This window comes from Cervus canadensis, chromosome 6 (genome assembly GCF_019320065.1).
Source record: "Cervus canadensis isolate Bull #8, Minnesota chromosome 6, ASM1932006v1, whole genome shotgun sequence".
Taxonomy (NCBI): Eukaryota; Metazoa; Chordata; class Mammalia; order Artiodactyla; family Cervidae; genus Cervus; species Cervus canadensis.
In genome coordinates this window covers 23,303,704-23,327,977 of record NC_057391.1, presented here as the reverse complement: position 1 = coordinate 23,327,977, position 24,274 = coordinate 23,303,704, and the positions used below count along the sequence as shown (strand labels likewise).

Sequence of the window (24,274 nt, the reverse complement as noted above, 5' to 3'; positions counted from 1 at the left end):
ATGCCTATAATTAGCTTGCATGGACTGAATTAACTGAAAGTAAAATAAATGTGTGACACTGTCCTCGCAGTTTTGTAGGTAGGAACAGACTACAGAAGACCAGGAAAAGAGAGCTCTACAATTTTCAGTAAACACTGACTCGGGCAGTGTCAGTGTCTGTGACTGACAGGCACAGACTCGGAATCCATTCGCTAACTGGGGCTATAAACAGCAATTAAAAAACAAAATGGAAGAAAAGACAAGTTTCGTTCTCCAGCTGTTTCATTCTTGACATATTTGAACCTCTTCTACTTAAGGATGAAACAATTCAGCACACAACAAAAATCTCAAAAAAGGTGCTAATTGGATCACAAAACATTGATGAAAAGGCTTAAGGATGTTCCCAAACTTTTTCATTAGGCTTTAAAAGCCATTTTTGCAAACAAATCTCCACTTCAATCCGAGTCCTTGTCTCTGTGATTCAACACCCACCCCAATGAAACCTAAGTTGAAGTGTATGTTGGTATGCATAATAATTATGACTCAAAGATAAATATATCTAGTACATTCTAGGGGTTTTGTGAAGGCTGCTGTGAAACAAAGAATTTGAAGTAAACAATTATAAAATACAAAAATAAAAAAATCAGGGTATTTATTTTTTCTCCAAATTCCTGGTTTAATAAGGTCTTGTTTATTTTGAGAAAAAAAGGTCCCAAACATCAGGCTGTTCACAAAAATAACCCACAGTATCAACTTTAGAAAACAAATCTTAAGACTATTACACTAGTTATTTTTCTAGAGGATGCATTTAACATGCCAACTCTCATTCACAAAAATACATTGTTACATTTGTGTTGAACAGCCCCACATAGCACTCTTATGTGGGGTATAACACACATACCTCTAACTCAAAGCTGCTCTCAGGGTCTACTCAACTAACGAGACTGCCTTTGTAGTTAGGGAAGCAACTATCGTATGAATGGAGAGAACTGTACTCCCTGTATAACAAGAGATTATTTTGGAGACAGTTGATAAAAACCATACATCCTTTTTATTGTTAAGTCATAAAGAGGTATCAAAATTAAAAGCAAAAATTACAGGGTAAGACTTAACATAACTACTAGGAGGGTCAAAGGAAGTGAAAATGGGACTAGGCGCAGGGCAATATGAATTAATGAACATGGGAAGGACAAGGATGGGGAGAACAGTGAGCATGTGCTGAAGATACTAGGGGAGAGGATCTGGTGAAAATTTTGATCTTAGACAAGCGCCTAGGTAAAGAAATAATGGGACAAGATTTCTAAACCCCGCTATGTGCTTAAGAGTCATCCTCGCCATTGGCGCTGTCTCTGTCATCCTCTCCTTCCTCAGCCTCTTTTTCATCATCCTTGATCAACTCCAGCTGTGAGAAACAGACACAAACAGGATGGAGTTAGAGGCACTCCATGTGTCCCTGACCCCCCCTCCACCACCTCTTTCTTTCCTTTCCCGTGGTTTTCACCTGGTCATCCCCCCGATCTTCATTATCATCATCATCCAGTAGGTCCCCCTCCTCAGCAGAGTCATCTGCACCCCCCTCAGACTCCATCTTCACATTAGTCTCATCTTTCTTCAGGGAGCTGCTGCTCTGCTCCTCTTCTGACTTATCATTCTTCATCTCTACTGGGGATGAGAAGGACAAGTCTGTCTAGGGGCAAGTAATGTCCACAGGATGTAGACAATCCCCACTAACAGATCATAGAACTGCAGCACAAATCTAAATCCTCCCACAAAATGCCCTTCCCAATTCAAATGCCACAAGTTTCATATTCAGTTGCTTTATACCCCACTATTTCAACATATACTTGCAACTAGCTTAGGTAACTAGCTCTACTTCACACCCAACAAGTAACAGGACCGCTTACCTCCTTGTTTGCTCTGCTCCTTTTCAATTTTTTCCAGGCTTTCCAGTAAAGAATCCACTTTTTGTTTTATCTGGGTTAACTCCTTCTTAATGGTCTGAAGGTCATCTCCTTTCACTTTTAATAAAAACAAAAACCTAGATTAAAATCAAATGTACCAGAAGCTACCAGATAACCAAACACATTCCCCTTCTAGACTATATAACAGTAGTCAACATGAGATCCTTGGAGAGACAATGGAGCCTATCTATACCAGACTGTCCTAGTAATGGGGTGGGGTGGGCGGGGTGTCACTGATCTTCTGATTATTAGCTGAAAACTGAATCTAATGAATCTATTCCCTTAGCAGCAGCATTATTACTTTTGTAAGCCTGCTTAAAAAAAAAACCCCTCAATTCTATTTTAAAGCATTTTCTAGTTTTAGCAACATTATTTTTATACACTGAATGGGTGTTGCAACTCCTTAAAATCTAATGAGTTTTATGAGTTTTTCAAATTACCAAGGCCTTAAGGACAGAAGGCTGCCTAGAGCTGGCCCCTTAATCACTATTTTCTCATCTTCCATTATTTGATTACACCGAGTTATTTGTACAAACATTATAAAAGTTTTTAATATTATTAACTGAGCTGATCTCTGAATTTCAACATATAAGAAATATCAGAACCAGAAAGCTGCAGTAATAATACTTACACTTTCCAGACTTAGAAGAAGATCCCCGCTGTCCACTTTTAGAATTGAAGCCACTTTTGCCCCTTCGTGAGGTGTTTCCTGATACACGCTGGCGTTTTGAGGGCACTACAGCCCGAGCAATAGGAGGAGGAGGAGGAACACGTGCTGGGTAACTGTACATCCTATTGGATAAAAGGAAAACAGAATTTCTTCACAACTAAGTCAGGAAGATTCCAACAACTGTATCCTTATAAAATGATATATTATTGTCAATCATCTAGCAATCACTTCTTTTTGCTAGGTTAATTTCATTCAAAAGGCCAATTTATTCTTTTTAATACTGCAACTGCAAACATACACATACAATGGTTGCCTTAAGCTCTGGACATAAAGGTTCCTGTGTACAATGGCATTACTGATAGAACCTTACTTTTTACAATGAATAGCCTTTGCCTTTGATCTTATTCCTTTCATATATGTAATATTATAAGCAAATAAAGTACTCACAAATGACTGCAATGAACCAACTTTGCAAACAGAGCTATTATTAGCTAAATCCCTGGCATTTTCACCCACAGAAGCATACAAATAATTATCACTAGTTTGTAATATTAGGTTGAACCATATAACTTCCATGATTAACTGCCTTTGGCCTATATAAACAGGCACTTCATATGGGTTAGCTGGGTGTACATACCACTATCAATTCTAACAACATTTAGCATAAGCTCCACTCAAAGCTCCAACAGAGGGTATTGTCTATCTTGTTCACTATTCACTAGTGCCTAAATTCAATGCCCAGCACACACTTAGCTCTCAAAAATTACAGATTTTTCAACTGCTGCTTCCACTGAGTAAGTAAGTATTCCCGTGACTGCTAAAGATATACCAAAGTGATGGCATAGTACAGGTGCTTACATTTGTAAAGAGAAAAAAATACAACAAAAACCTTCCCACAAGGACAGTAGTTCCAGAAAGTTTTTATTTCATGTTGTTCTTTTTACAAAAGCCTGTAGGGCATAAGTTAAGACATACCAGTAGGAATAAAACTAGTAATTCTAGCTCTGAACTTTTTTAGCTATTGACTCCAAGGCCAAGAACAATCCACCAACTGTTCCCCCGCCTAACTTCAAAGTGCTGAAATTTTAAAACCCATATATAATGTGATCCATCTCCCTCTTACACACCTCATCAGTGGCTAATTTTCTCTGAATTTGTAACAGTCTCCAATCCTGGCAGTGAGAACATTGATTCTGCAGTCTCACAAACAATTCTTTCTTCTGCTCAACCTTAACAATATAAAAATGTTTCTATTCTGTTTTAACAAGACAAGTAGGTATGACAGGAACATCTTCCTAATTTAAGAGTATGTGTGTACTGCCAAGTAAGTGAGGGAATAACTTACTATTAATCCTAAAGATTTTAGTACTGACCACCCTATACCCTTCCTCTTGAAACACAGTAGTTACTGATTTCCCATGTGTCAACGAATCAACCCTTGGTAAGTTTTTAAAACAGTCATGCCTTGTTTTAAGTCCAATAAGGAAGTCTGAATCCTAGGAAATAGGAAAGTTTAAGATTCTGATTCAGAAATAGGCTCATGCTTCTGCAGAGGTTTCTTCTCAGTAGAAGAGTACTAACTGAGCTGTGTGTCAGTTTTAATCCATTTATGGGAATTACCAAAAGAGCTACTTAGTAACTTTTTATTGTAACTACTTTCTTCTTCCTTTTCTACATAAAGCTGTTTGTCTTTTGGCCCCAAATTTTCCAAAGCATAATGATCCAGAAACTATAAAATACCAGTGTTCAGAAGCTACTTTCCTTTGTGATACTCTGTACAATTTCTGGGAGTAAAAAAGTGAGTTACCACACCTTTAGGCATGAAACAGCTCATGCCTGAGCCCTGTTAGATTTAGAGGTCTAACCTACCTTCCAACCCATTCACTCACTGGCCTCAGTCTCCAAACCAATGAACTAGCCATTCCGGATTCCCTACGCTCTAAGGCACTTAATTTCTTTTTTGAACCATACTACTTCATCTTACCAGGGGATATATCACTGTAACAAAAATGAAGAAACACTGTATGTTTTTGATTTATGTAATAGCATCATGAATACAAAGGAAGTCAAACGCTTTAGTTCTCTGAAGAAAAATGTATTTTAAAAGATCAACTGGTTATGCTGAAGGGCTTTTAGGGTCACAGAACTTAACTGCTGCTTAAGCAAAAATGGGCTCTCAAAAAACTCACAAAGATTCCTCCAAGGAAGTTTAAGTAGACCATGCCTTAAAAGATGCCAAAGCTCACCAATGTGAAAACATGAGAAAGAGAAAAAAGAGAAAAACCACACCTACTGAGATAATCTTTATGGTTATAGACTAGATAATAGGAAGCTTTCTATAACAGCTTCAAGAACCAGGTACAAACAAAGTAACTACTTCCCCCACAAGAAAGTTATATAGTAAATCACAGGAGGTTAATGAAAGAGCTGAATTCTCCAATTACAAAGCCCAAGCCATTAAAAAGTCTTCATGAAAGTTACATTGTTACCAGAGAACAAGCATTGAACACTTAAGAGAATTGTGACTCCACTGAGTTCAGAACCTGGACACCAAGTGTTGGTATAAAATCTAGTCAAAATAAAAAGACAACTAAAGTATCATTTTAAATAAAGCAAAACACTTCTGGACACACATTAGCTAATAATCTAACAGAGAAGACCAAAAAAAAAAACCACCCTCTATCCTAATCTCCAAGCTAAAACATGAGCATTACAAGGCCTTTATTAATGTACAGGCATTCAAAGGCAAGCTTCTTCAATGACCTCTGGCCTCAGAAAACCTGATTAGTAATACATCTTAACTACTATCAAAGTAGAAACAACTAGAATAAAGTATTGGCAAAAACCTATATTCTCCAGAATGTTTACTTAATGAACCATAACTGTTTCTGGTCCTAAAAATTGGATAGATTTAGGCAATCTATTAAGATTACCGCCCCCCTTACAATACTGACATCAAATTCAGTTTAAACACACAATCTCATTATAATTTCATTCAAGGGTTAGGAAATATTTTTCTCCCACTATATTATTTTTCATTTGCAACAGAAAAATCTCAAGATGAAGTTTCTTCCTGATTACCTTTGATTTTCCTAGAAAAGGGTCAGATTTTATAGGCTACTATGTTTGGGGGGGCTTTAGGATGTCAGACACTCCCTCAAACTGTCTGCTAAAATTCTGTGAATGCTTCAATTTACAACAATCTACAACTTATACAACTTCAATTTTAAGTTTCCCAATATATCAACACATTATGTAACATTATGCTGTACAGATTTTCTACAAAGAAAAGGAGTTTTACAACATTTATCTACCTGGCCTTGTGTGGATGAAGCAGTTATCAACTACTGATACTCATGAATGCCAGAATTAAAGAAACTGTTCAAGAATCAAAGTCTTCCAGGCTTTCCTGGTGGTTAAGAGTCTGCCTTCCAATGCAGCGCACGTGGGCTCAACCCCTGGTCAGGGAACTAAAAGCCCACATGCTGCAACTACAGAGCCCACGTGCCACAAGGAAAGAGTCCATGTGCTGCAACTAAGACCCAACAGTTAAAAATAAATAAATAAAAATTATTAAAAAATCAAGGCCTTCAGTAATTGGCATCTTTGAACATTATACTCTTTAGAAACTTATTACTGAAGACTATGGTATACAATTCTTTTAAACACATAATTTAAGAACCAAAAAATTCTAAAGTTTACCATAATAAAATTTTAATAGTCCGTATTTTCTTAAAATCTCAAAAGTTTTTATTTTATGAATGAGTAGACTGTTGCCTTTAATTACCTAAGGGAAAAGTGCTAAAAATGACTATGAAGCATTAGTCACTCAGTCATGTCCGACTCTTTGCAACCTCATAGACTATATATCGGAGAAGGCAATGGCACCCCACTCCAGTACTCTTACCTGGAAAATCCCATGGATGGAGGAACCTGGTAGGCTGCAGTCCATGGGGTCGCTAAGAGTCAGACATGACTGAGCGACTTCACTTTCATTTTTCACTTTCATGCACTGGAGAAGGAAATGGCAACCCACTCCAGTATTCTTGCCTGGAGAATCCCAGGGACGGGGGAGCCTGGTGGGCTGCCGTCTATGGGGCTGCACAGAGTCAGACACGACTGAAGTGACTTAGCAGTAGCAGACTATATGCAGTCTGCCAGGATTCTCTGTCCATGGAATTCTCCAGGCAAGAATACTGGAGTAAGTTGCCATTTCCTACTCCAGGAATCAAACCAGGGGTCAAACCCAGGTCTCCCACATTCTTTACCATCTGAGTTACTGAGGAAGCCTTTCCCTCGTGACTATGTAACATGTTTAATTCAGGTTTACATTAAAATAAAGCTATGATGTATCAGTATTCACCTTCAAACCCACTGTTTTCATGATGTGAAATTTACTCTGTTGACCTTTAAAATAAATCCACTAGTGAAATTCTTGTAATTTGTGTTTTATTTCTAAATTAAGAAATAATTTCTAATTGTTATTTGTAGGCACCCCTCCACAAACGGTCCTTTGACTAGTCTGGGAGAAACCAAACTGGATATGACTATAAACACTTGTTCTGATAACATAATTTACAGGAAGAGTGCCAATTACTAATGTAAATTTACACAGTTGTACTTTATAGTCCTTAACTTTCTTTAAACTGCTCTTTTGGTCCATTAAGGATACAGATCGTCTGTATGACAGTTAAAATTAAAACCAGCAAGTACTGCTCAACTAAAATGATTAAGGGACTTAATGATAAACAGGTCTGCTGTGCAGGATTCATTCAATATATAAGGGCAACCAAAACATCAAATTTTAACTGAGTTTCTTTTCAGCTACAGGAAAACAAAATAAACAGGAAAAACAAAAAAACCACAGAAAAACAAAGGTTTATCATTACCTCTGTAAGGTTTAAGAACCTTGCGCAAAGAACAGTGATCAAAGTTGGGGAACACCACACGCACTGATACTTACAAAGAGCAGGAATCAATAACCTCTATATTTGTAGAATCAATGAAAGCAATCAATAATTGACTCTAATCTTCATTTGAAAAGTACTGGTGATATTAGTATTTAGAGGTACTCTGGCTAAGTCAATGATACATTTGATTAAAATATGAAGTCGCTTAAGTTAAGCAACTATACTGAATTTTCTTCATGGATTCACTGGTAATCTACGTTAATCTAAAACTATGTTTCATGGGAGGGCAATTTGAAAATTCACCTAAAATAATCTGGGTGATAGAACGCAGATTGCTTTGAGTCCTTTGAAACAGGACTAGACCCAAAACAGTATTAGGAAAAATAACTGTTTCTAAAACTTTCCATCCATGTGATGGATGGAAATCTTTTCAAGTCTGCTCAACTTTCAAAGAATTACACTATTACTCAATTGTCATGAAGTACTCAATAGGGCTTCCCTTGTGGCTCAGACAGTAAAGCGTCTGCCTACAATTCCAGAGACCCGGGTTCGATCCCTGGGTTGGGAAGATCCTCCAGAGAAGGAAATAGCAACCCACTCCAGTATTCTTGCCTGGAAAATCCCATGGACTTGGAGCCTGGTAGGCTACAGTCCATGGGGTCGCAAAGAATTGGACACGACTGAGCGACTTTATAAACACTCCCAAATATTACTCTGGATGTTTCCAAAAGATAATGTCTTAAACTGTCAATGTGGTCCAATTTTTTTTAAAGGCTAAAACTACAAAAGGAGATCAAACCAGTCAATCCTAAAGGAAACCAATCATGAACATACAAAGGACTGATGCTGAAGTTCCAGTACTTGGGCCAGCTAATGTGAAGAGCCAACTTATTGGAAAAGACCCTGATGCTGTAAGACTGAGAGCAGAAGAGGGTGAGAGGACATGAGATGGTTGGATGGCATCACTGGCTCAATACACCTGAGTATGAGCAAATTCTGGGAGATAGTGAAGAACAGGGAAGCCTAGCTTCAGTCCATGTGGTCATAGCAACTGAGCGAATGAACAACATTTATGATAAATACTGTTTATAAACAGTAAGTTAGAAGTAAGTAAGTAACTTAGAAACACATAAGATCATTCATTATTAAATTCTCATGTTGTCAAGCCAGGTCAGACTATACCTCTCTCACTTACAATAAAATTTCTTTAAAGGAGTTGTCTGTGAAAACAGATTTGTGATCGTCAGGGGACACGGTGGAGGAAGGAGTCGACTACAAGAAGCTTCACAGCAAATTTCTGGGAGGTATGGAACTACATCTCGATTGCACTGGTAAATACATGGCTATGCAGGTAAAAATTGTACATCCAAAGAGTAAAATTTAAGTTTTGTATGACGTGTCTGCTTCCCTGGCGGCTCAGTGGTAAAGAATAAATATGCCTGCTAATACAGAGGACAATCCCTGGGTCAGGAAGATCCCCTAGAGAAAGAAATAGCAACCCACTTGAGTATTCTTGCCTGGGAAATCCCATGGACAGAGGAGCCTGGCAGACTACATGGAGTCGCAAGAGTTGGACACAACTTAACGACTAAACAACATGATGTCTCCACAATTTGTCTTTCCATTCTCTCTTCAATCGCCTTATAAAGTGTTGTGCCCCCTCCATTATGAAAACCTACCCTTGACCCCAATGAACTCCACACCTGCTACTGCCTAATAAACATCTCTCAAAGTGGATGTCTTAAGGAACTTATATTAACATATCCACAACTCAGCTGTGATATTCACCCCAAACCTTTGTTCCTTCTATTTTCTTTCCCCTTCACTGTTCCTATAAATTCCTAGCCAAAACTTTGGTGACATCAGTGATTTCTCTCTCAGCCCTCACAAAGATCTGGAAGAAAACATGTCTGCATTAACTTCAAGATACAACTACTATTCACCACTCCCACTGTCACCTCCCTGGTCCTTCCCACTGTCACCTCCCTGGTCCTTCCCCAAATGATTATTTGTCTGCATTAATTCCATCAGCCACTTTCAGAATAATCTAGTTAAAATAATAAAAAAAAAATAAGATCCTTTCTGTTCAACTATCTCCAATGGCCATCCCCCAATTCAGAGTAAAAACTAAAGATACACAGTATCTTAACATGCTCTGTATGTGTTCAACCTGTCCATCTTCTCTGAGGCCATCTATTTTCCACTAGTACCTGTGATACTCACAGTATTTCATAGTAAGATCTTAACAAATATACACTGAGAAAATAGATTTTCCTAAACTGGACTCTAGGAAAGAATTTATCACAAGTCACATTATCAACAACAAATAACAAACCAATTCATCATTTAACTGGAAAGCCAGTAGGATTCAGCTCCCCTTTTTCTAGTTTTATAAAATCTACTGGGAGTTTTCCCCTAAGAAAATTAGTTTATTATTGAAAAAAGCTCAATAATAATTTAACCACAAAACTGAATCCTTTTTCAAGCTACTGATTACAATATAAAAATAAGATCTCGTGCCTATAATGTATATAATTTAAGACTATTATGCCATGCTTCCTGTAAGGACATCACAATTTTCCATTGATGAGCTCCTGCTATTATACATTTTGTACTCTATCAATCTGTTGTTCCTCTTGCTGAACTATTCTATGTCACAGTAATAAGATACTTATCCCTGTAAAATATAAGTCCTGGAAAAGAAGTTTATCCACCTAAATAAGTCAAATTCTATTTGGTGGACTTCATTTCTTGTTCCTCTGATTATAGTTTAAGAGGGTATCAAAGTATGTGTTAGTTGCTCAGTCATGTCCAACTCTTTGTGACCCCATGGACTGTAGCCTACCAGGCTTCTATATCCATGGGATTTTACAGGCAATGATACTAGAGTGGGTTGCCATTTCCTTCTCCAGAGGATCTTTCTGACCCAGGGATTGAACCCAGATGTCCTGCATTGCAGGCAGACTTTCTACATCTGAGCCACCAGGGAAGTCCTTGCGTAAGTATAATCTTATCCTATTTATCAAAAGGATATCTCCTCTTTTTTTCCTTGAAAAATAACATTAGTTTCCTGGATATTCTTTCAACATTGTCAGCTTGTCCTAAAACTAGTCTGGGTTCCCTAACTTCTGAAGAGCAGTCCTTGGTCCTTTTATTTCTTATACTTAGGACTAACTTTGTAGCACTCTAAGATCTGCAATATCAAATCAAGTAGTAACTAGCCACATGTGGCTATTTAAAACAAATTTAAAATTCAGTTCGGCAGTTACATTAGCCACATTTTCCATATGTGGCTGTCTATGACACCAATAGTGCAGATACAGAATACTGACCTCATCACACAGTTCTACTGGACAGCATTGTTCTAGTTTGTTCCTTCCAGACGTCTACTTACTTCCCATATATAATTTCCAAAGAGTCTAGAATTCTATGATATTTAAAAGAAAAAAAAAACTAAGAGTAATAAACTTCAAGAATGATAGTATCAGTTACTGTATCCAGAGTCTTATACCCAAAATATATGAAAAAGCTTTTCCCAATATAAAACTGGCCACAGAACCTGAATACATTTCTCCGAAGAGAAACCACCAATTAGCACATAAAAACTAAACATCAGCTTTTAAGAAAATGCAAATAAGAACCACAAAAAGTTAATCCTCACAACAGAATAGCTTAAATAACAAAGACACAACAAAAACAGATGTTGGCAAGGACGTGGAGAAATTAAAAACCTCATACATGGTTCAGTTCAGTTCAGTCGCTCTTTGCAACCCCATGGACTGCAGCACGCCAGGCCTCCCTGTCCATCACCAACTCCCGGAGTTTACTCAAACTTATGTCCATTGAGTCAGTGATGCCATCCAACCATCTCATCCTCTATAGTCCCGTTCTCCTCCTGTCTTCATTCTTTCCCAGCATCAGGGTCTTTTCAAATGAGTCAGCTCTTCATTTCAGGTGGCCAAAATGCTGGAGTTCCAGCTTCAACATCAGTCCTTCCAATGAATATTCAGGACTGATTTCCTTTAAGATGGACTGGTTGGATCTCCTTGCAGTCCAAGGGACGGACTCGCTGCTTTGGAAGACAGTATGGCAGTTCCCCCCAAAATTAAAGAATTATCCTAAGACTCAGCAATTCTACTCCTAGGTACATACCCAAGAGAAATGAAAACATATGCCCAGGCAAAGATGTGTATGCCAGTGCTCAGAGCAGCATTATTCAAAATATGAAAAACATTTCAAAAATCTACCAACTGATGAATGGATAAACAGACTGCAGTAGTAATAAAAGGAATGAAGTACTAATACAGAGTGTAACATAGGTTAACTGTTGGGAAAAAACATGGAAGAAACTGGTCACAAAAGACATACCTCACATGATTCCACTGACATGTAATGTCCAAAATAAGCAAAGCTTATAGATAGAAAGGCAGCCTCCCTGGTGGCTCAGTGGTAAAGAATCCACCTGCCAACGCAGGAGAATCCCTCGGTCAGGAAGATCCCCTGGAGAAGGAAATTGCGACCCACCCCAGTATTCTTGCCTGGGAAATCCCATGGACAGAGGAGCCTGGTGGGTATAGTCCACCGGCTTGTAAAGAATCATAATTTAGTAACTAAAAGAATAATATAGAAAGTGGTTGCTAGGCCTGAGGATAGAACAGGGAATGACTGCTAGTAAGTTGTTTATTTTTAGGGTGATAAAATGTTCTAAAATTATATCATGGTCATAGTCACACTCTGTATATATATATTGAACTGTATACTTTAAAATTAATTACATCTCAACAAAGCTAAGTTTTAAAAGAAAAATTAACATCAAGGACCTTGACAAAGCATATCTGAATAGAGAGTCCTAAACCAGCAGGGGTCACCTATGGGTTAGGTAATAACATACCCAGAACACCACTTAATTCAGAGCCACAAAAACAGATTCTCTGATATGGATGCAAAAGGTTCCCCTTCAAATAAGTATCTCCCACTTACTCAACAAGAGTCCAGGACACAAATTCAAGTCTAACAGTATCACATTTATGCTCGCAGCGTCATCATACAAATCTACGCATTAATCTAAAATCTGAGAACTACATGTTTAGTTTCCCATAAGAAACAAACAGAAGGGCTATTAGCAAATGAAAATTCTCACCCGTTGCCTAAAATGAAGATCATCTTAACTGTCAACTAAAGAAGCATTTCTCAGCTTTCCCAAGTAGCCAAGAACTCTCTGGTTCTCTGAATCACATGCCTTTCCAAGCAGATGATCTCACTCAATTCTCCAAAACCTGAATATTTCATGTACTCTTCTTTTGTACACACATCCAAAACCTCTCTCTGATCCAGTGTTGCTCAGGAATATCAGAAAATTGAAAGAAAAAGAGACAGCCAAGAAGACAGCACCTCTAACACCAATAAAGGCCTTGGCACCTCAAATCCATTTTGACTTACTAATTCAAAACCTAAAATACTGTTTGTCTAGAACAAAGTAAGGGCTCAGATATTAGTTTAACAATTATGATGGTTGTTACCATTTTTCATTTGTCTTGCATTTTCAATGGCAATTCCCCCACTTCAATTTATTTTCTCTGCTTTCTGTAAGGGTATCTTATTGGAAAAGATCTGTAGGGTAAGTATCAACAGAATTGCTTATTTCCCCAAATTCTAAGAACTCAAACCTTTTACAGACCTGTCACTTAGCAAAAGATTACACCTTTAATGGCATAATTCTAGTCATAAAAATAAAAATTTCATCTCAACTTAGTTTATCCCCAGAAAGTACCTGCTCTGGTAACTGTGACCCAATAAATCATGCCAAGACTAGTCTACCTCAGAGATTTCTCCACATTCCAACATTTACAACGGTAAATGTCTTTCCCCCTCCAGTTTCTCTTTTCTAGTCATGGGGTTGTTAAGGTATCACTGCTAATAGGATACAACTACTTAATGTGTTTTTTCCAATCACAGCTGGCTGCTTCCCCAAATATGCTAGGAATATTCATAACCCTGTATCCTCACCCTGCCTGTCTAAAAACCTCCTGCTTAATATCAAAGGCAGGTACAAATATTGCCCTCTGTGAAACAACCTGGAGCTCTTTAAATTTTAACAGGGGAGCTTACACCTCCCACAAGGGCACACAATTCATCTTTCTATAGGACAATTCTGTATAAAGCAGAACACATAGCAGCCAATTTATTTCACAGCACTTTCTTCACTGTATAACATAGTGCTTATCATAAATGTGCCACATTTGATCTGCTTGTAGACTTACTTCCCTCCTCCTTTCATGGTATACTAGCAGTACTTAATGTACTTGTATGTGCCACAATAACAGCACTCTGAAAAATCTCTAGTGGAACAACTTCACAGTTCAGTCCCTTACGCACTGTTGACATTAGTATCCACATGACATATGCAACTTCTGACAAGTTATTTATTATAAAGTCCTCAAAGACCACTGAACTAGAATCAGGGTCCTTCTGAACCTGCTTAACAGGTGTTTGCCAAGTCTCAGCTATCATACTATAGCCTATTATCAAATCTAAGCAAGCATGTCATTTTTCTTGTGCTCCGAGTTCTTCACAGAAGAATGACTGCGACAGAACCACTCCACTGTCATAACCGAGTACTACTTCTTTTATGTAAATTGACACAGTTCACATACCAAACCCAACATAAACCCTTTGAGTACGTACAACTGAGTGATTTTTAGTATTCTCACAAACTTCTGCATCATTACAACTCTGTCATTCCAGAATATTTTCCTGGGTAATTATAAGGGAAAGAAAAGCAGGGCTACAACTGATTTACAAAGAGTCCATCTGAAAGCTTTTCCTAAAAATGGCCATGTTTTTATATTAAGGAGAGTTCCCTGTGCTACAACAAAAACTAAAGCTTTAATGTCTATTTCCAACAATGTACCGATTATTTTTATTATAGCACTTCTGGCACAACAGCACAATCTGCTTTCTAATGGTCATTACTATCAAAAGTGACTAAATATCTATATGGAAAGAGAAATTAAGAGAAATTCATTTAAGCATTTGGAAGAAAAATCACTCAAAGGAACTGCTTCACACAAGAAGTCCTCCAACAGGAACTACTCCAGCAACAATTTCCCTAGAAGCAACAAGACTCAACAGGATACAAGTGGAAATGGATCTCTGTCAGCTTACAGGCTCTAAGACTTTAAACATTAAGAGTAACTGATGCGGAGATCCTCCTTCACCATGAGGGCTTCCCCAATGCTCAGGGGGTAAAGAATCCGCCTACAATGCAGGAGAGGGATGGGAAGATCTCCTGAAGAGAGGTGCCTGACAGGCTAGTCTATGGGGTTGAAAAGAGTCGGACAGGACTGAGCATGCCCACCAGCCCCTACCATGAATAGTCACCCTAAAGAAGAAAGCTACTTTGGGGCTTGTCTTCCTACCAGAAAAAAATGTGTCAACAAATTTTTGAGTAATTATAAACTATGTATGACAGTTTATAGCACATCTGAAAGAGATGACAGTGTATCTGAGTAACATTAACAAGTATCTAAAATGGTAGTTTCACACATGTTGGTAATTCACCTAAGAACTTCCAACACTTATTGCATCAGAAATGGCCTTACGAACAAATAAAATGACAGGCCTAATTTACATAATTTATAAATTAATTTGCATTAAGACTATAGAATCCACTCCTCTGTTGCCTCCTCAGAGATAGCATATGTTAATATATAAGTGACTCAAATTTTAATGTTTGATTATCCTCCAGTATGAAAAGTATTTACAATCTTTGGAACTTGTGCATCAAAACACATGAAAACCCAAGCAAAAATAAAAATCACTCTAATTCTAACAAAACATCATTAATCACCTACTCCCTGATATCTAAAATATATCTCCTTAAGAAACACCTAATGCTTATATTCCTAAAGTTTCTGACAAAAGTCAGGCTAATGATGATTAAACTGCATAATATCTTTAATGAAATACTCTGGTCTCCTCTCTGACCTCCCCCATGTCAAAGAAAGAAAAGAAAAGAAGAAAACAACCTGAAACTGAACTAGCCTCCAAATCTACCCCACTAGTTCAGAGGAAATACAGATGACAGGTTAACATGCTAAACAACATAAAATACAACCTGCAAAATCAAGTCTGGAAAACTTGGATTATTAAGGAATCTTCCTATCTTAAGTATAAGTGGTATCATCATTATGTTTATAAAATGCCATTATGCTTATAAAAGCAGTCTTTATCTTACACTGATATACTACTTTCTTATATAAATCAAAATATTCTATATTAGTAAACAAAAAACTTGAAATAACTACTAAAAAACATGTCAAGATAAACATCAGTCTTCATTTCACTATGCATTAGTTTAGAAGACTCTGCATGCTGGAGATTAAAGTTCGATTTTGTGGAGAGGAATGGTGGGGTGTCCATGATTCCCTTCATTCTGATATGAAGGGAGTCAACAATATATGCAGAAGCAATAATGTATGTCAGTGTTAACAGTGTGGGATGTGGGATCTTCCCAGACCAGGCACTGAACCCGTGTTTCCTGCATTGGCAGGTACCACCAAACTACCAGGGAAACCCAAGATTAATTCCTGATTAACTGAAAGCATAATAGTATTTGAGGGTTATATATAATGCAACCTTTGTCCATTTCCTTAGTCTTCATAACAACTCTATTAGTAGGCATGATCGTTTTAGGGATAAGAAAACTGAAGTGATATATGACTCTGGTCATAATCCTTCCTGCTAAGTGACTAAGCCTTTGGATTCCTCTCTCAGCTGCCATCCTAATGTAACAATAGGCAGTAGAAATGCCAAATGTATGTCTTAAAATATTCATGTGAACTTCATGTTCTTAAGGGTGTGACCAAGCAGACTGATTTAACCCCCATTTATATAGCAGGACACAGAGCTTTCAGCACATCTCAAGAGTCAATTTCCCATCTTCTTTTAGTAAAGAATCAAAAAGTTAATTTATGATGTTACTAAGGATAATTATCTTAATCTCGTGAATAAAGTATCTTCAGGATGACTTCCGAGAAAACTGATAACTACCATTTTCCTAAGAAGTTTTTCCATTCTTAACTAAACATGCTTGCTTTTCCTACTAGACCTCAGTATATAATTGAATGAGCTCTTTATTAAGCCACTGTTTGGTTACTCAGTCATCAGAAATCTTTTTTTTATTGGCCAAGTTTAGAATGGAAGGTCAAAAACATTACTTTTCACTGTCACTCTATAATATCAAGCAATACAGAGAACTAAAGGTATTCTCTTGCTCTTGAAAAACTAGAGTGAGGCCAACAGTGGTGGTGTCACCAATTTTTAAGACCAAATAGCAGTGGTAAGATATATGAAGATATTTCTGCAAACATTTCAGTGCTTTCATTATTCCTTGCTGTCTTTATCTGTTTCACTCAATCTCAAAATTCATCACTTAAAACAACTTTTCCCAAACGTACTTAGAATGAAATGATGCATCTATATCAACTTTCTCATGATTTTTCAAACACAAATGCTATTCTGGAGGCACAAGAAACCATTATTCTAACCCCTCTGCCTTTTAGAACTGTATCATCAACTCCAATCTACAAATCTTAACACTTCAACATTAATGCCTAAATCAATTTGCATTGTAAAATCATTACAATATGCTTATTGTATCCTATTTTGCATTGGTTGGTTTGCTCAAAGGAGACTACTGAAATTTTAAGGAATCATTTTTTATAGTTTTGCTGTAATCTCCCACAATGCCAATCTAAGCAGCTAATATGCAAAAAAAATAATAGAGAACATGAGACTGCTAATTAAATTCCATTTATCATTAGGCAAGTCAGTCCTTATATTTATGTGGCACAAATTAAAAAACTGACTTGTCAAGAGAAAGTGTTAGTCCAGAAAATATTGGACATGTCTCCATATGCCCTGACAATATATATAAACTGATTCTATAAAATCAACAACAACAAAAAAATCACCCTTATCTAGTCTAACTCTAATGATTTGCAGAAAGGTATTTTTTCATTGGGCTTCCTGGTGGCTCAGATGGTAAAGAATCTGCCTGCAATGCCAAAGACCTGGGTTAGATCCCTGATCAGGAACATCCCCTAGAGAAGGGAATGGCAACCCATTCCATTCGTCAGTATTCTTAACTGGAGAATTCCATGGACAGAGGAACCTGGATGGCTACAGTCCATGGGGTTGCAAAAAGTCAAACACAACTGAGCAACACACACACTTTTTTTCATTATGTTCTGACAGAAAGAGGGGGCTTTATTTGAAAACATGTTTGTTATTCATTACTACAAAATAGAAGATTTATTACCACAAAATAGAAAAATAAATGGTTCTCACTAGCCAGCCTCTAACTGGAAGAGCAAACATCTTAAACATACCTGTCGTAATAATCCCGTTGAAAGTCATAGTCCAAGTCAAAAGATGAGCTGAAAAACAAATACCAAAGAGGATTAATTTGGAGCTGTTGACAACAGCAGATGGGAAAAAAAAAAAAAAAAACCCACCCTAAACCAACCCAACAAATAGATCAACAGATTAGTATGGACTAATGCCCAATCATTAAGCAACAGATCACTAAATTCCAACCACTTTAGGCCATTGGACATACAGTAGCCAAACTGCAAATTTAGCCTTAAGATTGCTAAAATGCTAACACATAAGAGCTAAAATAAGAATATGGAAAAACACAATAGTAAATTAAACATTCTTATGTCATCCTCTTTCCCTTTCCTACTCCCTCCCCAGCTTCTTAGAAGCTAAGTAACTCCTTTTGAAGGAATTTAATTTATACTAGTAGGGCTTCCCTGGTGGCTCAGATGGTAAGCACTCTGCCGGCAATGCAGGAGACCCGGGTTTGACCCCTGGGTCAGGAAGATTCCCTGGAGAAGGCAATAGCAACACACTCCAGTATTCTTGTCTGAGAAATCCCACGGACAGAGGAGCCTGACAGGCTACAGTCCATGGGGTCTCAAGAGAGCCAGACATGACTGAGCGACTAACACTTTAAATTTTTTTACAAACTACTCTTTAATAGTAAAAAATCTCAGGAATTCCAACAACTCTCTGGGAAATGGGGTAAAATGAAATATATTAACATGAAATTAATAAAGCAGTCCTTTCACATACATAAAACATACTACAGTTAACCCTCCCCACATCCAGAAAACAGATAGAGAAGATGCCCACTGATGGACACAATGCAGTTATAAATAATAAAGTTCCGGACCTGAGTAGAGGGGACGGAGAAGGGTGTTCTGGTACTGACCCGTACATCTCCGCTGCAGATCGTTTCACACCTGCTTTTCCTCGGTTCACTTTTGGCTCTGCAGCCAGATTAATATCTGAGGGGGGAAAAAAACTTTAATGACAACTCTGCTGGGAGGGAGGTGTCTAAAACTGCACCTTTCTAATGTGTACATGGCCATATAATTAACAAAAGTCAAATGATGTATCTCATCTTTCCCTGTTATATAAAATAGGCTCAAGATTTTTTTTACAAGGTTAGGACTTAATCCTCCATTTCTTTGTCCTCTGTTCTGTACCAACAAAACAGAAATGCAAAACACACAAAGTTTGTCTTTAGTACCTTTTACCCTCGACTTGAACACCTCAATGAGAAACTGGGGACTTTTATTCTCCTTACAAATAGGATAAACTGAGAAGTTGCATAAAAAAATAAACACTGTGCAGTGAACTGCTTATAGGTAAACAATCTTCATATGCACACACTCCAAGAAAAGGGAACGAATTAAAGGAAAACAATTCTAGTTTCCATATACAACATAAGTTTTAAAACACCTATGCCAGAGTGCCCAGCTGCTCACCATGCCACCCACTACCTATCAAAGAATTCATGTTCTCCCAAATATTCTAACAGATGAGACAATTTCTCAAAAAACAATTAAATAAAAGCTAGCCAGCTCTCCAAAACTCAGTTCATCAAGTGACCAGTGGAAAAAGACTTTTAAGTACATTGCCTTATCTGCTAAACACCATTACATTTACAAATAATCTCCAGAGTTCTTAGTTCACTAAACTCATTTCTAGTTTTATAATTAATGTTTATAACAACCCTGCTTTTACAGTTTTGACTTTGGAATCATAAGATTTTATAAAACTAAAGGTACACTTTTTAAAAGAAGCTTAAAAAAATGTAGTAACAGGATTAACTACACTATGTATCCAACTGATTTTACAACCTCATGTAAGAATTATTTCACGATATTTTAAACTGTAGAACAGTTGACATTTGACCAACATGGGGGCTGGGGCCCTGACCCTCTGTGAAGTGGAAAGTCTGCATACAAATTAACAGGTGGCCCTCCATTATCTGTAGTTTTGCACTAGGATTCTACCAATGTTCTTGCAGTACTGCAATACATATTAAAAAAAAAATCCACGTAGAAGTGAATCCATGCAGTTCAAACATGTATTATTCCATCAAGGGAAAACTGTATTAAGTCAATATCCAAAATAAAATAATTTTGGTAAAAACAGAGATATGGTTGTTTGAGGCTGTGGCACAATGTGCACATAAAAACCTGACATTTTGTTTTCTTAAAGACCTAAGTGTCCCCTATTCTGCCCACTGAAACTAACAAGACGCAATTAAAATTCAGTAAACACTCCTGGTATACAGGGAGTGGGTTTCTAAATAGCTCCCATTAAAAGGAGCCAACACTCTTATAAGATACCCAGATGACCCAGAATATCCTGTGGTGCAGCAAGCAAGGAAGAAATGTAGTATCACAAGAGTAAGGTCTCAAGGACACAGGAACCAACTTAAAGGGGACTGATCCACTGGCCAAAGATATCTCGAGTTTCAAACAATAATTTGCAAACATATGACTGAAACATGACTGAAACGTATGTAATGAGATCTAAAGTTTAGAATATAAATTTTCTGAATAGAGCTCAGATCTCATTTCTCAAAAATCTAAACATGCTACATCAGAGGCGAACCCTACTGGGGAACTAACATAAGACAACCTTTTATTATGAATCACCTCAATTAATCCTCCCAAGTTATCTAAATTCTCTTGACAACCACATAGTAGTATTACCTTCATAAGAATAGTTAATAAACCAAGGTAGTGCATGCGCGCACACACAATTATTTTAACAAAGAAAAGCTATGTAGGCTGCCCAACACATAGCTGTGAGGCCCTAACATACATCTGACTTTAGAGCACATGACTAAGCTCTGTTGTCTTCACCCAGTCGACTGTGTTCAAAATGACACAGCCGTTTTAGGCAGCCAAAGTACCTTATGAAATATTGTCCCTCTCTCTCCTACTTTACTCAAGACTGCCAGCTAAGGGTCATCCAGTCTCTACTACAACAAATGGCCTAATAAGTAAAACTCTCTTTAGACCTATAAACCTAATACTTTTATTTTTTATTAGGCTGATGTCAGACATAACATCCAGAACACCTCTCTTGACTAACAGCTTTATGGAGAGGGAGGGAAAGAAAAAGAAATCATGAAGAGAAGAACTCCCAGATCTGAATTACATAACCAATGAAAAATTAATTCAACCCAGATCTTACCTAAAACCTGGCCAGCAATCATTCTGCCATCCTCTCCTGCCACAGCAGCCCGGGCATTTCTCTCATTAACATACTGAACGAAGGCAAAGCCCTTATGAACAGAGCAACCCACGATTTTGCCGTATTTTGAGAAGATTGCCTCCACGTCTGATTTCTTGACCACAAGGGTATTGAGATTCCCAATGAATACACGAGAGTTCATGGAGCGAGGATCCGTCTTGTTGGTAACATTGCTGGCCATTGTCTTTGATGATACGGTGCCTCACAAAGCTGAAAAACTGAGAGGGGAAAAAATGCATTCAGGTGAAAGGATGCTAAAAACAAAATAATCCTTGATAAAAACCTGTTCTACTCTTATTTTGAACCATTCTACCTACAATTATCAGTCAACTTAAACAAAATGGATCTCACAGCAGCAAGTTTATTCATATTCAGAGACTTGAGCCCATGAATATATATCCTTATAGAAATTCAACCTCCTTTTCTGTAATATACTCCTGCTAGACCATCACTTCAAGGGGGGGAAAATCCTCTTCACATCATACTGGCAACACAATCCTCTTAGAAATTATTAATCCCAAGTGACCTCACTCTGTTTAAAAATCCTAAAGCAAATCAAAACCCCACCAATCTCTCTACCATAAATTTCTGTTTTTCACTGTCCCAGTCATGCTAATTGAACCATCCCTTGCCATCTATCAATAACTCCACCTTTTTTCATGTTGCTTTTACCGAGTCTCACTCATTGCCACACAGATATAGAGAACTCCAGTTCCTGCCCACAAACTATTCTTTAGCTAGATGAATGTGGACAAGTGACACTCTGCCCTTCAAGTTTAATTAACTTTATTATATGAAGGCAACAAATAGAACCAACTCATTCACTCTGGAAATAATCTATTTCCAGATACTTTGATTGATTTCCAGCATCCAATAGATACCTTAAATATCAATACCATTTTTTTAATAGAATGTTAATGATTATGTGAAAACAATACAAAATATAGCTAGGACATTTAATAATGTGGATGGTGATGATGATAAAACTAGAAGGTAGAACACTGCCTTAATCAAAAAAGAACCAGAAGCAGTAAGAAAACACAACTTTCCTCAGACCATTTCAAAACAAAAATTATCTTTATATATGTTACAGAGGCATAATCTGTAACTATGTGGAGATTCATGAAATCATTTTAGGTCTTAAAGCACAAGATGTTTTGATATTCTTTAGCTTTTCTATCAGCTTTTTGTCTACTGCTCCTTCCCATTCCAACCACCAAACTTAAACTGGGCTTAAGATGGATCCACCCTAGATATAGAGTAACATTGTTAAGATTATTTCCCATTTAACCCCTTGAAAGGTACTGAATAGCAGTGTCTAGTATTTCTTCACTTTCCAATCCTCAAGAAGATAATGACAAACTAGTTCTTGTGGATTATGTAAAGGTCTTATATACATTTAAAAAAACCAGATGGTGTAACATTTACACATGACCACTACCATTCTGACCCTTTAAATACCTTATCTTTTCATACACAAACAGAGTCTAAAGCTTTAAAGCTCTGATCCTTCTGAAATTCAGGAAACAGCCTGCCTTTGAGTTTCTAAATTGTATCTTTACAATTTTTTTTTTTACACTAAGCAGTAAAAATTAACCTAATAGTGGCTACTCAGAACCACTAACAGCTTTTCAACTTAAGCAGGAGCACCAAAAAGGCTTAGAACTCCAAGAGGAATCAAAACAGAAGCCTACTAACAAGGCCTAACTGGTTTCAAATAATAATAGTTCTGTGTGGCTCTTAAGGTTTGCTATTATTTTAAGTGGAGACATAAGCCAGTTTTCAGCAAATGTTTTTTTCACAAACTATGTATATATATATAAATGGTAAATACAGGTAAAAGTTCCCTGAGTTTCTTCTTAGTACTTATTTATTTGTGGTAGGCAGGATCTTCTATCTCTGCCCCAGCATATAGGATCTCTAGTTGTGGTCTGCAAAATCTTAGTTGCAGCATGTGGGGTCCAGTGCCCAGACCAGGGAACAAACTCGGGCCCCTGCACTGGAAGGCAGATTCTCAACTGCAGGACCACCAGGTAAGTACCTCTCCTTGAGTTTAAGAAATTAACTGTGGGTAACGCAAAAACCTATGGACAACATACAGAATACAACTTTATGTCAATGCATCCCAAACAAAACTCCATAATGCACACTGGTAAGGGCAAGTCAGAAGCTAACATGCATGTTATATATCACTGTGGGAGAAGCAAAAGAAGCAACTAGGAGCCTGAAAGAGCCAAAAAGCTGAAGAACATCAAAATATCCAGGTAGTATTTACTGGAAAGGAAAAGAACAAATGTTAGGAAAAGCAGTTTCAACAGAAAGCGTCTTGCCTGAGTCAACAGTGGGCGAGTACAAGGTACTGCACTAAAACTGTCCGTAAGTGCTAAAGCAGCTCAAGTCTCTACAGAATCTCAACACTCAGAAGCCCCATGTGCATTCCGTTCTCAATCTCTTTCCTCCTCCTAAAACTAACTTCACAGTAAAATCACTTTCTTCCTTTTAAGATAATTCTACTACCTAAAGTGTACCCCTGGGTAGTATAGTCTTACCCACTGATACAAATTTGATGTCTTTTACTGCTCTTTTTAGATAAGTTCCCCTTTAACTTAACATTTATCTTATGTTAATCTTGAGCATTTATTTGTCCTGCAGTTTTTCAAAATTTCATACCCTCAGCATAATTCCACATATTCTTCTGTCCTTTATATTTTCAGAAATTGGAAGCTGTGACCAAAGGCTTGATCAGACTCACATGTGACACTTCTGCAAGGTTATATTCAAGCAGTATTATCTTTTTGTAATGTTATTAATGCTAAAATTCTACCAGATCTCTCTAGGTATTATAGTAACTCAAGCTTATCCTTAGTATTATTACTTACAAAAGAGCTTGAAAATAGTTTTATCAGTTCCTACAACTTAGTTTGCCTGTGTCCTCTGTATCTGTCAGTTTCGCTGGGTATAAAATTACTTAATCACATTTTCTTTCCTTAAATATACTCCATTTACTTCTGGACTGCCACAGAATCATTCCAAACTATAAACCTTGCTGGCAAAGTTCTGTTTTCTCAACCTGAGTAGACATTACAGGGTTTTTACTTTATAATAATTCATTAAGATGGGGTTTTTTAAAG

The 24,274-nt window shown here is 37.3% G+C and overlaps 1 protein-coding gene across 11 annotated transcripts in view; it reads right to left on the bottom strand.

The window, feature by feature from the left end:
• Window positions 1-630: 630 nt before the first annotated feature.
• The window catches only part of HNRNPC (heterogeneous nuclear ribonucleoprotein C), a 45,113-nt gene continuing 21,469 nt past the window's right edge, over window positions 631-24,274 (bottom strand). For 7 of the 11 annotated variants that reach the window (XM_043471274.1, XM_043471269.1, XM_043471275.1 and 4 more), the window contains 7 exons: window positions 21,084-21,361; window positions 18,760-18,874; window positions 17,912-17,959; window positions 2,572-2,732; window positions 1,884-1,997; window positions 1,481-1,641; window positions 631-1,381 (listed from right to left, as the gene is read on the bottom strand). In XM_043471274.1, coding sequence (XP_043327209.1) covers window positions 1,298-1,381; window positions 1,481-1,641; window positions 1,884-1,997; window positions 2,572-2,732; window positions 17,912-17,959; window positions 18,760-18,874; window positions 21,084-21,324 — 924 coding nt within the window. In that variant the 5' untranslated portion in view covers window positions 21,325-21,361 and the 3' untranslated portion in view covers window positions 631-1,297. The remainder of the gene's footprint in view (window positions 1,382-1,480; window positions 1,642-1,883; window positions 1,998-2,571; window positions 2,733-17,911; window positions 17,960-18,759; window positions 18,875-21,083; window positions 21,362-24,274) is intronic. The other 4 variants (XM_043471278.1, XM_043471279.1, XM_043471277.1 and 1 more) reach the window with 3 other exon arrangements.